Here is a 16088-nt window from a genome sequence, read left to right on the forward strand (position 1 = left end):
CCTACCGAAATGTTTGTCTGACTCGTAAAAACGTAACTAGTGCCACTAGCATAATTTGTCTGCTAAGTTTGCAACTGGAGATCTTGACGGGAATCCAAGATGAATTATTCCCTTTATGCAGAGTGCGGTTTTAGAGAAGGTAGAGGATGTGTCGACCAAATTTTCACTCTTAGGTTAATAATTGAATAAACTCAAAGCTCAGGCTGTCTCCTCCTCAACGCCCCGCTCTTTACGCTAAAGTTTTACTCTTTCTCACAACTCTACTTTATAAAACAATAAAAAACTTTAGCGCAAAGAGCTGGGTGTTGAGGAGGTGACAGCCCCTTTTATTATACGGAATAATTTCTGTCCGTTTTAAGTTTTAATGTCTCTTTTTACTTTCAGTTGAAAAAACTTGTTTTTTTTTATTTAATTTCTGAGTGTTTTTGAATTAATGCGGGTTTTGAATTTGGCTCACCGTACATGAATAATTAAAACGAAATTTGCACATCAATTTTACTTTTGTTTTAACTAATAATAACCTTATAATAATTTAATCTTGATTTTTGTTCCAGTTGTTTAAGAATGACTCCTGAATCACAAAGGCTGTTATTTAGAATAATAACCTCTTTTAAAAGTTAAAAAAGAAACTTTAGCGTAAGAGCGAGCTATTGAGGAGAGGCAACCCATCTCATATACGTAATATTTTCTGTTCGTTTTTAATATTGCTTCTTACTTTCAGTTGAAAATAAACTTGTTTTTAATTAATTGCTGATCGTTTTTTAAATTATATCTGAAAATCCAGCTCCACCACTAAGGAAAATTCCCTTCCCCCAAGAGAACTTTCTGCATGGTAAAATTCACCCGCCTAACAAATTAGCAATATTTGGGTAATTGATTTTGTATGGCATAGTAACAAAACGGCCAAAGAGGTCGAAAAAATTTAGCGTGGGAGGGGGCCTACTTGCACTCCAATTTTTTGTCACTTAAAATGGTCCCTATAACCTTTAATTTCCGTTCGAATGAGCCCTCTCGTGAAATTCTAGGACCACTGGGTCGATACGATCACCCCTGGAAAAAAAAAATAAACACGCATCCGTGATCTTTCTTCTGGCAAAAAATACAACATTCCACATTTGTACAGATATGGGCTTGAAACCTCTAAAGTAGGGTTCTCTGATACGCTGAATCTGATGTTGAAATTTTCATTAAGGTTCTATGACTTCTAGGGGGTGATTCCTCCTTTTTCCGAAAAAAGGCAAATTTTCTCAGGCGTGTAACTTTTGATAGGTAGGACTAAACTTGATGAAACTTATATATTTAAAATTAGCATGAAAATCCAATTCTTTTTATGTATCTATCGGTATAAGAATTCTGTTTTTTATAGTTTCCGTTACTATTGAGCCGGGTCACTCCTTACTTGGAGTTCGTTACCACCAACTGTTTGAAACGAAAATTACTGAAACCAAGACTTTAATGCAAATTTTTGGGTTTAGATATCAGCAAATCTTAATCTTTTTGGTATTTTAGTTTCTAGGGTTAATAGGACCCAATATATCTTCGAATTCTAGAAGGGAATTTCTTGTCAGTTTTCGTGTGGGGCGAAAACATTGGTGAATTGAGATTATTCTGCTCTCATAAGCTAGGAGTTATTCAACGATGAGAAATGCTTCTCCCCGATCGACTCGGGTTTCTACTATGCGCATCTGATACCAACCTAGCTATTGAAATGGGCTGTCTTCTTTTTTCAGGACCCAAAAGACTTATTTTAATTATCTCTAGCGAATAAAAACACAGTAATCAAAGCAAAATCATCCTGTAAACATTTTACTAATATCCCCTACCCATTAGTGAATCATCTTGGCATGTCTTGTATGTGTTTTACTAGCGTCTCATTCGGAGGAGCTGGCAGAGCTAAATTGATGGGAATATTCACCATAGCATAATACGTTCTTCACGGCGTGAAACTCCTGTAAAAAATTCATTAAACAAGTTTAGTTTAACACACTGTCGCCATTAGGAGTGACCCCTCCGCAGAGTAAAGAATTTTTTTCTCTTAGTCGGTCAAAGAGAAGGGATAATAGATATTCAGAAATGGATAAAAAGGAAAGCTGCCAGGTCTGGAGCTAATGCCCAGTGGTCCTACTTTTCTTCAATATCATCGCTAGTTAAATAGCTTTCATCATCAATTCATATCACGCAAGACAAGTTTTATGTATGCAACCTTAAAAAGTGGTCAATCTTCAAGAATGAAGCTTTTTTTTTTCAGTGTTTGCCTTATAGCTTAACTTTTCCATATAAAAATGTGTACCCATTGATGATTGTAGGGAAAGAAAGAGGGATAGAGGATCATCCCTGCGTTTGGACGATGTCAATTGGCAAATATTAAACGACGGACGAGATTTTGCCTTGTAAAAAGAATCTGGACTTTTCACTTATTTAGTTTAGAAAATATACAACTATAAACACCCGGTGGTGACAAAAAGTCAGTAGCGTGAAGATCCGTCGGTGAACTGGCCAGCCGCTTATTTCTAAAGCGGTGAAGAAGCAAAGATGGAATTATCTTGGACACGTTCTTCGGATGGAGAAGTAAAAATATCGAACGATGTGCAGCCATATGGGTGTCCACAAAGTGGGAGATTGAGAAAAACACTCAGACGTAATGTAAAACCATGATGTCTGATGGCCACAAACGTCATACAAACTCCAGGGCCGTCGCCGTAGCCGCCTTGAAAATGTCTACACAGACTTTTGATGCCTTTTGAACCACAGATAACTCAGAAGATGCTAATTTCTAGTTAAGTTGTAATTTTTTCTGATACTCATCTTGGTATTTGATCCATTTTATTTTCTAGGCAGTTTAATGGATTGGCCTGAAGAATGGAAAGATATTTTAGTTGACAAACATAGTACTGGTGGTGTTGGTGATAAAATATCACTTCTACTTGCTCCTGCTCTGGCGGTGCTGGGTCTTAAAGTACCCATGATAAGTGGACGTGGTCTTGGATTTACAGGAGGAACTTTGGATAAGCTGGAAAGCATTCCTGGTAGGATTAACCTTTTAAGATTTGTAAGTTCTCTCAGTTCTCAGTTTCATGATTATTATTGTCCATAATAATTAATAACAATATTAACGTTTATAATTAACACTTACTCCAAACACATTTTTACAAATAAAGGAGGTTATGGGGTAATTTACCTCCCATAATATTGTCCTGAATGACTTCCGGATATTTGAAAAAAAAAATGGGTTTAAAATTGTATGTTTAGAGGTGTTATCCCTTTCCCCTTCCCACGGAAAGGTTTTTTTGTACTTAACTAAACTTTAGAGAAAGTAGTTATGCTGCACCATGTTACAGTTATGTTTTATTAAGGGGAGAGGGATGTTCTTCTCAAGCTTCTAACTAATGATAAGATAAGTGAGAAACAACAAGAATATTTAAATTTTGGATATGCTCAAAAGCATTTTGTCGGTAGGGCTGGAGTCAAAAAATATTTATTACCATTGTATATTCCTATTTTATGGTTGCAACACTGGATAAAATATTTGTTTTAAAATTAGCAAGCCTTTTAATTACCCAACACATTTTGTATTTGAAGTTTCCACACAAAGTTCAGTCCCACACCATATGTAGTATGAACAAAAGTAGTGTGACATATTTCTAAAACCAAAAAGAAGGAAACAACAATTTTTACACATAAGCATAACATTTTATTGCTGAAACAAATTCTATACATAACTATAAACTGCGCTGATGTCTATATTTCAAATATTTAAAATACCCTGTTTGAAGCTGTGACTAAATATTTGTTATATTTCATACTAATACAGTTCATATTCCACAAAGCAAATATTTTGATCCTTAGATAAAAAAAAATTAAAAATTCTACTTTCAGGTTTTCGTGTTTCTCTTAGCTCATCAGAGATGAAAAACTGCCTTGAAAAAGCTGGGTGTTTCATAGCAGGTCAAACTGACGGCTTTGTCCCTGCTGATCGTCGCCTGTACGCCCTTAGAGACGTCACAGCTACGGTTGACAGTCTGGGGCTAATAACTGCTTCTATTATTTCAAAAAAGGCTGCTGAGAATATCAGGGCTCTAGTTCTGGATGTTAAAGTTGGAACCGGTTCCTACCAGAAGTCACTGGAAGATGCTGAAGTTCTGTCCAAGTCACTGGTAGCTATACTTTATAACTAGACTCGAACTTGTCGCAAACACATGAGTGATGTTCAGGGACTAGGGGCTTATGTGATGAGTCGCTGATTTCCAATATCTAAGATTTAAGGCCCAGGGTTCTTTTCTAGTAAGTTCGGTACAATCCCATTATATGGGCCTTTCGGGTTAATCACTATAGACTAGGTAATGATAAAACCCGTTTTTGATGTCTTAACTGTTATAGAGCAGTCAATGACAGCAAGGTTTTCATTGCGTATACGGTATTAAACTGTGTTTTTTTGGGGTTTAGGTGGGGAAAAAGGTATCTAGGTTAGGTTAGGTTACGTATTTGATATATGTAATGGTTTATCCTCCGCCCTAATGTGCAAATATATAGCCCAAATTTGTTTTTAAACTATTATGTATTCATCGTATTTTATTTTATTTCATCAGAGTTAACAAAACTTGACTTTTTAGAAAGGCCATATAAAGGGATTGTACCGTATATTTTAGGGCCCAAAGATTAAAAAAAGATATAGACTATTTACTCATTTTAGAATTTAAAATCTGTTCAAAATTTTCTTTAGCTGTAAAAAGGTATAATACCAGGAACTAAATGAAGTAGAAACTAGGGTGGAGAAACTAAGTATTAGTTTTTCCCCTTTCCATAAAATAGTTTTTCAAGGGTGTAGAGGCAGTGGACGTTTTCTAGCATGACCTTTGAACTATTTGATTGAGTCTGCCCATAATAATTTTAAACTAACAGCAACTAAGTATAATACCAGATGACAAATAGAAAAGCAAACTTTTGAAAGTTTTCTTAAAAAGTGGTTTTTGTACACTCTTTATGTAATTGTTATTTTTCTGTTGATGATAATTCTTGTCAAATGCTATAGCTTAATCTTGTGAACTAAAGTGTGAACTTGTAAAAGTGAACTAAAGTCAGTGTTATAATTATCCATTTTCTTATTTAAACTTACTAAGTCGATGCTGAAACCTTACGCGTGCATTGTACTCGTAGACACGTAATATGCAGTAATGTGAAGTGTAATAAAACGGAGATGGCGGAGTACTTGTTAGATGTTTTCCAGAGGAATTCTCTGTGGATATTTTTGGCTATTCCTTTCACTGACCGCATGTCAAACAACAAGTTTCCTAGCTTCCAAGCTTTCTATCCAACTTCCTAGGAGTATAATGAGAGCAAGATAAAAAGATGGCTTGGACAGGTTTTGCAAATAAAGACATAGACATAGACATAGGTTTATTAAGAACTAACAGCGTAGCCATGGCTAATTTATGTCGTCTTTACAACAATATGGAAAAAAAAAAAAAAAAAAAATACAAATGACACTATAAGAACACTAACACGTGAATACAAATAACACTAAGTCTTGTTGTATGCTTCTACGAAAAAGGGGACAAATGTGTTTTTGTAGCGGTTGGTCCTGCAGACCGGGGGTTGTAGCTTCGACTGGGATCTGGTTCTTTGGTTAACAGGAGCATCGGGTAGGACGATCAGTCTGTGATGGGGCGAAGATAGCAGTGACTTGCCGAGGGACATGATCAGTGATAATCGTCTGTCGCTGATAGATTCAAGGTTCAGTTCTTGCAAGAGTTTGTTGTAGTCGTCACTTCTGTTACCAACGATTATGTTAACAGCTCGTGTCTGCAAAGATTCAAGGTCATCGCAAAGGTAGTGGGTGCTCTGGACAAAAGGTCCCCAGACAGCGACGGCGTATTCGAGTAGAGGTCTCACATACGTAATATAGGCATTTTTTAGGCTTTGAGTGTCGCAGCCAAACTTGCGTATCAGGACTAGGGTCTGAAGTGATGCATTGCCAGCCTTAATAACCTTCTCCACGTGTTCGGTGAATGTGCAGTCCATCGATAATGTGACTCCGAGGATTTTTGCAGATGGAACAACAGGGAAAGGGACTTGAGGGAATTCTAGATCACGTTTTAAGGGTCAAAACCTGAGGATCATTGATTTATCTGCATTCATTGTCAGCTTGTAACGTTCACAGTCCTCAGAGAAGGATGCCAGAAGGGTCTCGCTGAACTGACGTTCGATTACACCTTCTTTCACGAGGTATTTGAGGACAAGTGATAAATCGTCGACGAATTTGAGTCGCTCTTCGGAATTCTGAAGGAGGAAGTTGATGAAGGAGATAAATATGAAACCAGCAAGTCTTGTACCCTGAGGGGCTCCACAGGTAAGTTTAGACCAGTATGAGATCAAGTCACCTTCAAACAATGGAAATACACACTGCGTTCTGTCCTGAAGGAAGCTCATCACTAATACAAGAGACCGCTTCTGTGCGCCCATTGCTCGCATATTTTTTGCTGCCGTAAGATGACAAATCAGGTCAAATGCCTTCCTTAAATCGTCGAGAGCTAGGTCGATGAAGGTACTGCCCTTGTAATGCCACTTAAAGATAATATCAACTAGGCGCACAAGGTATATCGAGGTATTGCAACCTTTGAGGCCGCCATACTGGTAACGGTCTATGTTTTCCCGCGTTTGCTTGAGCAATTCGCGCAGGATGAATGACTCGGTGACTTTTGCAAAGGTAGATGTGATTGATATCGGTCGTAACTCGTTGCAAGATTTGGGTGTTTTAGTCTTCGGTATAACACGCACAAATGCGCGTTTCCAGCACGACGGGAAAGTTGACTGGGTGAAACATTCTCTGATGATGTGTCCAAGTGGCTTGGCCAGGAAAAGAGAGAACTCTCGTATTAACCTGATAGGCAGATCTTCAGGAAAAGAGCTACTGGATGGACTCAACTTGTTCAGCTCTTTGAAAACTTGATACTCAACTATTTCGATTTCACCTTCGTCAGGGCGTATTGACAGTAGATTCTCTATTTCAGTGTTAGTTGGGGCAGGAAAGGATGTACAAATGTCAGTAAAGTAATTGTTGACGTCATTTGCACTCACGAGTGACCCATCATCGTTCAGAATACGGATACTGGATGATATTGTTTTTCCAGCAATCTGCCTTACTAGACGGTGCCATTTACGGGGATCCTTTTTTATTTCAGGGTCCGAAAGGGATCTTCCGAAGGACTTTCTTGCCTCGCAACAAAGGCTAACGATTTTGTTTCTTAATAATCGTAACGACGTTGCCTCACCACTTGACTGCCTTACAGTGGTTTTTTCGCGAATCAGCTGTTTTATTTTTGGAGTGATCCAGGGCTTGTCAGATTCGCTCACGACAAATTGCTTTTCCGGGAAAACTTCAAAGTATTTGTCATAGAGTAGGGACTGAAATATTTCTGCTTTCCTGTTTACATCGCTTTCGTTGTATACTTTGCTGAAGCATTGAGTACCGACCCACATTCCGTACGTATTAATAGCAGACTTCGTGATAGGTCTCCGGAGTACTTTTATTTTCTTAAGCTTCCTGATTTCACTTTTTGCCTTCATCAGCAGGGTGTGATGGTCCGATTTGCCCAATGGCCCGTTCGAAGACACGTCTTTGTAATATGGAGCAAGGTTTGTAAGAATAAGGTCAAGGGTGCTCCCGGACACATGGGTGGGTATCTTGACCACTTGTGACAAACCCAGCGTATTAGCAAGCCATTGTTTCTTTGTTTGGTTGAAGTCGCCAGCTATTATGAAGCCAGGGCGGCTATACCGCTGACGTAATGTGCCTATCGTAGACTGAAGGTAGGATACCAACAGCCGTCTGTTCTTGGCGCTTTCAGGATAGTAGATACTTGCGATAATGATGCAAGAGACGTCTCGTGGTAAATGTTTTGGCTTGCATAATGCCCAGATCGCTTCATGGTTAGGGTCATTGAAGTTATCTAAATATTTGCAGGGGATATCATCGCGTACATACAGGGCAACACCTCCGCCAATCCTGTCTTTTCTAGTGTTCAAGAAAACCTTGTAACCAGCCATCCTTCCACTTGTTTCGTCGAGCTGCCATGTTTCGGTAATTGCGGCGATATGGATATTATTCTGACGTAGAATGACATCTAACTCATCTACTTTATTCGTTAGTGAGCGGACGTTGCTCAGAAGGAAGTTTGGAAGTTGGTGTTTACAAGAGAGAACCTGCGGCGATAATACTGGAGGACAATCAGACCCGAAATCATTGGTAGGAGCATTGTTGTCAGGAATCAGCCGAGGCGGTAGGCTCACGCGTGGGATTGAGACTAAACAACTCTCACGCTTAGGCTTTTGGCTGGCCAATCGTCCGTAGATGACTAACACGTCAATCTTAAATTTCTTTCTGCCACCTCTGCGTCCTCTTCTTGTTCGCTTGCGAACGAAGGGAACGTCATCTATATTTTTATAAACTCTCAGTGTGACGAGTGTGGCTATGACAGATGGCGCCAAAACAGCAAAAGAAATGAAAGTACCTTTTTTGCATTGATCAATCCAGTTTTCAGCAGCAGCCTCAGTCACAAAGAATAGCACTATTAATACAGTTTTGATTAATACCACTTTCATCGCAAAGGGAGGGAGAGATTTAGAGGAAATTAGAACTTCTTGGGAAGGTTTAAAAAGTGAAGCTTTTAATAGATTGCGATAGAGAAGGAGCGTGTGAAGCTGTGTTGGTCTCAGGTGGATTGGTGCTATAGTGAGTTGTTTGTAGCATTAGTACTAGTATTAACCATAACAGAATAGTTGTATTTAGCGAAAATATAGTAACATCGGTGTAAACCACTACTGGATTAATATAATATTTTTGTTTTTCTTAGAAAGAATGTAACTTGTACATCTTTATTTACGTGACGTCTTGTTCATAGGATTATCAATTAAATAGGAAAAAAGAAACAGAGAGAAAAATCACAAAGAAAAAAAATAACAAACGAGACTACGGTCAGTGGAAAAAAAGGCGAAAAATGTAAAACAACGTGGATATTTCGCCTGTGTCAAAACAAGGCGTCTTCAGCACAAGAGAAACACAAGAAGAACAAGATAAAAAACCAAATTAAAACTGAAAACAAATAAAACCACCACCACCAACAAAAAATATACAATTGGCGCCAACTAATCCACGTAGGATTAGTTTGTGCCAAAACGTGGATTAGGTTGCGCCAATTGTATATTTTTTGGTGGTGGTTTTATTTGTTTTTAGTTTTAATTTGTTTTTTTTTCTTGTTCTTCTTGAGTTTATCTCGTGCTTAAAACGCCTTGTTTTGATACAGGCGAAATATCCGTGGTGTTTTACATTTTTTGTCTTTTCTCTCCAATGGCCGCAGATTTTTCTCTCTGTTGCTTTTTTTCTCATGGCTGGCCAGTTCGTCTTAAAATCTTTGGTTAGATAGGAAGGAAAATATAACAATGGACATAAACTAAATGACCAAAGTAATACTATAAATCAATTTAAACCTCCTATGAGCAAAATTAATTTACGTGCAAAAACTCACCTCCAACATAAACTGAGTATAGACCTGAATGTGGTGGTTGATTCTGAATCAATGTTGAGACTATTTAGGCCAATTTGGGCCATGTGTCGCTTAGAAACACGCGTGGTGGCCCTGCCAACCTTAGCAGAAAATATCGTTAGTTGCGCATGCTACTCATCAAGAAATCTGTTTTTGTTATTGACAATTTGTTTGTTGGTAAACCCATTGAAAGATTGCATATAGTCTTTTGGTTTTTGAATTTGGGTGTTAAATTAGGATTTTACTTGTCATTGATCTATGGTAAGATCATAGAAAAGACTAGATTTAAAAGCTTTAATACATCAGTACTAGAATTGAATTTCAACAGAAAATTTATGGAATGTTTTCTATCACCGTATTGATGATCGGTCTTATGTTTATAAACAGCATACTATAACTTTAAAGATAGAGTTGCAAGTTTAGGGTTACGAGAAATCCCATTAATTCAAAGACGAAACAGTGAGGTTTATTTACCATCAAGCCTCCACACCAAATGGTATTGTGGGTTGATTTCTTATTTTTTCTATCTTCTTTTAAAAAAACACTATGTAGTAAGTTATTAACTGGTCTATTCTCTGCTATAATTCTTGTTAACAATTTAATCTGAAGAAGACTGGTGCTTAACCCACTAGATGTGTCTTACGTGTGTTAAAAGTTGATTGAAGGCTGAGGTTCAATCATTTGAAGTTGAAAGCATTACAGGCTAGGAGAAGAATTAAAATTGTTAGTAAGGTATCAGAAGTTTTGATGTTTATCAGAGGCAACGCTGTAGCTTTGCCTATAGTAAAGGTCATACGGCTCCAATGTTTTATTATTTTTTTTTCCCCTGAGGCACTTCATACGGAAGGGGTTGTCGTAGAAACTTCAAAAGGGGCTCATTCGATTGGAAATCGAGAGTTCTAGTGCTCTTTTTAATAGTCGAAAATGATTGGAGAGGAACTAGCCCCCCTTCCCCCCCGTCCATCAATCCCCCAAACATAACCAATCAAAATTTTGAGATAGCCATTTTTATCAGCGTAGTTGATTTCTAGATACAAAATATATTTTTGAGGAGGATACTCCCCAACAACCCTCAGAGCAAGGGTTTAAAGTTATGTCCTGGGGTCATGTAAGGTTCTTATGGAAGGAGTTGTAGCAGAAACTTCAATGAATGTACATTCAATTGAAAATTAAAGAGCTAGTGATACTTTTAATGGTCGAAAGTGATTGGAGTGCCAATCGCTCCGCCCCCCCCGCCCATCATTCCCCCAAATACATCCAATCAAAATTTTGAGATTGCCATTTTGTTCAGTGTAGTTGATTTTCAGATAGAAAACATATTTTTGAGGAGGATACACCCCCACAACCCTCAGGGCAAGGGTTTTAAGTTATCCCCTGGGGGCATATAAGGTTTTTATAGAAGGCGGTGTCGTAGAATCTTCAAAAAAGGTTCATTTGATTGGAAATAAAGAGCTAGTGCCCTTTTTAATAGTCAAAAGTGATTGGAGTTTAACTAGCCCCCTCTCCCCCCACGCTCATTATTTCCCCATACACATTCAATCAAAATTTTCAGATAGCCATTTTGTTCAGCGTAGTTGATTTCCGGAGAGAAAAAATTTCTTTGAGGAGGACACTCCCCCAAAAACCTCCGGGCAAGGTTTTCAAGATATGCCCTTGGGGCAAATCAGGTTTCTATAGAAGGCGATGTTATAAACACATCTAAAAATGATCAAACGATTGTTAATTTAAGTCGTGCGCTTTTTAATGATTTAAAGTGATTGGAGTGTAACTAGCCCCCCTCCCCCCCCCACGCTGATCATTTCCCCAAACACATCCAATCAAAATTTTGAGATAGCCATTTTGTTCAGCATAGTTGATTTCCAGATAGAAAATATACTTTTGAGGAGGACACTCCCCCACAACCTTCAGGGCAAGGGTTTTAAGATATGACCTGGGGGCTTATAAGGTTTTTATAGAAGGCGTTGTCGTAGAAACTCTAAAAAAGGCTCATTTGATTGGAAATTCAAAGGGAAAGTGTCCTTTTTAATACTCGAAAGTAAATGGAGGGCAACTAGCCCCCCCCCCCACGCCCCTCATTACCCCAAACACATCCAGTCGAAATTTTGATAGAGCCATTTCGTTCAGCATAGTTGATTTCCGGATAGAAAATATGCTTTTGAGGAAGATAATCCCCCATAACCCTCAGGGCAAGAGTTTTAAGTTATATCCTGGAGACATATAACGTATTTATAGAAGGCGTTGTCATGGAAACTTCAAAAAAGGCTCATTCGATTGGAAATTCAAAGGGCTAGTGCCCTTTTTAATATTCGAAAGTTATTTGAGGGCAACTAACCCCCCACTCACGCCCACCCTTTCCCCAAACACATCCAATCAAAATTTTGGGACATTCATTTTATTAAACTTAGTTTTAGATTCTAGAAATCAGGTCTTTGAGGATAACAATTCCCCCGGAACCCTCAGGGCAAGGGCTGTAATTTAAGGAATCTCCGAATCCTTCCCATTATTTCTTATGGAAGGGACGGTTGTATAAAATTTGAAGAGGTCTCATTTGACTGAAAATTGAAAGTTCTTGTTCACTTTTTAAGAGTCAAAAGAGATTGGAGGGTGGCTAGCCCCCCCCCCCCACGTCTCCACGCCCAAAGTGCATCAGATCAAAACTTTGAGATAAACATTTTGTTAAAATAGTTCAAAGTTCTGATAACAAAAAACTCCGGTATCGACACAGCCCACCAGGGCCCGGGGGTAGGCGTTGTAAGTTATGCCCTAGGGCATAACTTATTAAAGGGGGTTTATAACTTATGGGAAGGGGTTTTGTATGGGAAGAACACATAGGAAATCTATTATAATTATCAGTAGAAGGCTATCTTATAGTCCGAACATGACCACGTGGTTTATGGTTTTCTCAGTGAGAATGAAAAAACAGGAATTTTCTCACTTGAAAAAACATGAATTTTCTCAGTTTTATGGATGTTTCTTGGATGGTTATGGGTGTTGGTCAATTTATTTGATGTTTTTCATGGATATCAACAGTAATTTATGTCTGTTTTATGGTTTTTGTCAGTGAGAATTAAAAAACAGGAACTTTCTCACATTTATGGATTTCAACAGCAATTCATGTCTGTTTTATGGTTTTTGTCAGTGAGAATCGAAAAACAGGAACTTTCTCACATTTATGGATGTTTTATGGTTCGTTGTCAGTGAGAATGAAAAACAGGAACTTTCTCACATTTATGGATGTCAACAGCAATTTATGTCTGTTTTATGGTTTTTGTCAGTGAGAATGAAAAAACAGGAACTTTCTCACTTTAATGGATGTCAACAGCAATTCATGTCTGTCTTATGGTTTTTGTCAGTGAGAATGAAAAAAACAGGAACTTTCTCACATTTATGGATGTCAAAAGCAATTTATGTTGTTTGGCTAGCCGAACCTGAGAAATTGATTTACATAATCGGAGGGGGAATTATTGGTTCACGAAAGGGGAATTAAGAAACAAACATGGCTTCATTGTTGTTGGGCTAACCTAACCTGAGAAATTGATTTACTTAATCGGCGGGGGAATGTATTGATTCACGAAGGGGGAATTAAGAAACAAACATGGCTTCTTTGTTTTTTAGGCTATCCTAACCTGAGAAATTGATTTACATAATCTGCGGGGAAATTATTGGTTCACGAAAAGGGAATTAAGAAACAAACATTATGGCTTCTTTAATCTTAGGTCTGAGGGATAAACGTTCTTTAGGTCAGAGAGAAAAATTAATTCTATTTTTAAATAGGGCTTCATTGATCTTTAGTGTCAGGAATTAGAAATGACATCACTTGTTATCTTGGAATTATGCGGGAGTCTAAAGAGATATAAATTCTATTTTTAAATACGGCTTTACTGAGCTTTAATTCGGAGAGATAAATTGATATTCTAACGAAACCTTAATAGTGTAGCTAGGAACATTTATGAGATGAAGAGATTAATATCAGAAAGGGTATCCTAGAAATTTGAAATGTGACAGCGCAGGGATGTCAAAAACAAAAGGAAAACACATAAATTACTTTTAGGGGATTATTTGGGTGAAATGATTTTATACATTTTAGGGGATTATTTCGGTGAAACAGTTAGAGACATTTTAAAAGATGATTTTAGAAAAGGTTTTAGAAGAGGTTTTGAGTGTTGTCGTTATAGTAAACAAGTTCTATTTGAACAGTGTCGTGAGGTCCTCTACCCCAACCCCAAAGGGCCCCGATCGCCCTACCCCGACCCAAAGGACTCCGATCCCCATACCCCAATCCCGAAGGAACCACCCGGTCCCCAAAGGTCCCCCCCAGACCCTCAAAGGCCCTCCCCGGGCCCCGTCTTTCGTTGATGTATGTTGTCTGAAACCTATGATTTGGGGTGTATGGGTTGCTATTTTTGACTTTTCTGAGTTGGATTTCTTAGTCTTTCATAGGTATGTGTTATCTGAAACCTATAATTTGGGATGGATGGTTTGCTATTTTTGACTTTTCTGAGATGGATTTCTTAGCCTTTCATAGGTGTGTGTTGTCAGAAAATAATGATTTGGGATGTGTAGTTTGCTATTTGGACTTTTCAGAGCTAGGATTCTTAGTCTCTCATAGGTGTTTGATGTCTGAAACTTCTAGTTTGGGATGAGTAGTTTGCTATTTCAGACTTTTATGAGCTAGGCTTTCCTAGTATATCGTAGGTGAATGATGTCAGAAAATTATGATTTGGGATATGTAAATTACTATTTCGGGCTTTTCTGAGCTAGATTTCTTAGTCCCTCATAGGTGTTTGTTGTCTGAAACCTATAGTTTGGGATGAGTAGTTTGCTATTTTTGACTTTTCTGAGCTAGGTTTCTTAGACTGTCCTAGGTGTGTGTTGTCAGAAACTTATGATTTGGGATATGTAAATTACTATTTTTGACTTTTCTGAGCTAGATTTCTTAGCCTTTCATAGGTGTGTGTTGTCAGAAACTTATGATTTGGGATTTGTAAATTACTATTTTTGACTTTTCTGAGCTAGATTTCTTAGCCTTTCATAGGTGTTTGTTGTCTGAAACCTTTAGTTTGGGATGAGTAGTTTGCTTTTTGACTTTTCAGAGCTGGATTTCTTAGCCGCCTTTCGTAGGTGTGTGTTGACTGAAACTTATGATTTGGAATATGTAAATTACTATTTCGGGCTTTTCTAAGCTAGATTTCTTAGTCTTTTTTTGGTGTGTGTTGTCTGAAACCTATGATTTGGGATTTGTAGTTTTGCTTTTTGGACTTTTCAGAGCTAGGATTCTTAGTCCCTAATAGGTGTTTGTTGTCTGAAACCTATAGTTTGGGATGAGTAGTTTGCTATTTCAGGCTTTTCTGAGCTAAGGTTTCTTAGTATTTCGTAGGTTTGTGTTGTCTGAAACTTATGACTTGAGGTGTCTAATTTGCTATTTCAGGCCTTTCTGATCTAAGGTTTCATAGTATTTCATTGGTGAATGTTGTCTGAAACTTATGATTTGGGATATGTAAATTACAATTTCTGGCTTTTCTAAGTTAGATTTCTTAGTCTTTCGTTGGTGTGTGATGACTGAAACCTATGATTTGAGATTTGTAGTTTGCTTTTTGGACTTTTCAGAGCTAGGATTCATAGTCCCTCATAGGTGTTTGTTGTCTGAAACCTATAGTTTGGCATGAGTAGTTTGCTAATTCAGGCTTTTCTGAGCTAAGGTTTCTTAGTATTTCGTAGGTGTGTGTTGTCTGAAACTTATGATTTGAGGTGTGTATTTTGCTTTTTCAGGCTTTTCTGAGCTAAGGTTTCATAGTATTTCGTAGGTGAATGTTGTCTGAAACTTATGATTTGGGATATGTAAATTAATATTTCGGGCTTTTCTAAGCTAGATTTCTTAGTCTTTCGTTGATGTGTGTTGTCTGAAACCAATGATTTGGGATGGGTGGGTTGCTATTTTTGACCTTTCTGAGCTGGATTTCTTAGCCTTTCATAGGTATGTGTTGCCTGAAACCTATGATTTGGGATGGTTAATTTGCTATTTTTGACTTTTCTGAGCTAGGTTTCTTAGCCTTTCATAAGTGTGTGCTGTCAGAAAATTATGATTTGGGATTTGTAGTTTGCTTTTTAGACTTTTCAGAGCTAGGATTCTTAGTCCCTCATAGGTGTTTGTTGTCTGAAACCTATAGTTTGGGATGAATAGTTTGCTATTTCAGGCTTTTCTGAGCTAAAGTTTCTTAGTATTTCATAGGTGTGTGTTGTCTGAAACTTATGATTTGAGGTATGCAATTTGCTATTTCCGACTTTTCATAACCAGATTTCTTAGTCTTTCGTAGTTGTGTGGTGTCTGAAACCTATGATTTGGGATGTGTGGGTTGCTATTTTTTTACTTTTCTGAGCTGTATTTCTTAGCCTTTCGTAGGTGTGTGTTGACTGAAACCTATGATTTGGTAATGAGTGGTTTTCTATTTTTTACTTTTCTGAGTTAGATTTCTTAGCATTTCATAGGTGTGTGCTTTCAGAAAATTATGATTTGGGAGGTGTAGTTTGCATTTTGGCCTTTTCAGAGCT

General features: G+C 37.8%; 1 protein-coding gene across 1 annotated transcript in view; it reads left to right on the top strand.

Annotated features, from left to right (window-relative positions):
* LOC148953347 (thymidine phosphorylase-like) overlaps positions 1 to 16088 on the top strand; it is a 112960-nt gene that overhangs the window by 64612 nt on the left and 32260 nt on the right. Inside the window, exons 3-4 of the mRNA XM_089088501.1 lie at positions 2835 to 3026; positions 3877 to 4154. Coding sequence (XP_088944627.1) covers positions 2835 to 3026; positions 3877 to 4154 — 470 coding nt within the window. The remainder of the gene's footprint in view (positions 1 to 2834; positions 3027 to 3876; positions 4155 to 16088) is intronic.

The sequence above is a fragment of the Artemia sp. Qi Xiang Cuo genome, chromosome 4 (assembly GCF_049724085.1).
Source record: "Artemia sp. Qi Xiang Cuo chromosome 4, ASM4972408v1, whole genome shotgun sequence".
NCBI lineage: Eukaryota > Metazoa > Arthropoda > Branchiopoda > Anostraca > Artemiidae > Artemia > Artemia sp. Qi Xiang Cuo.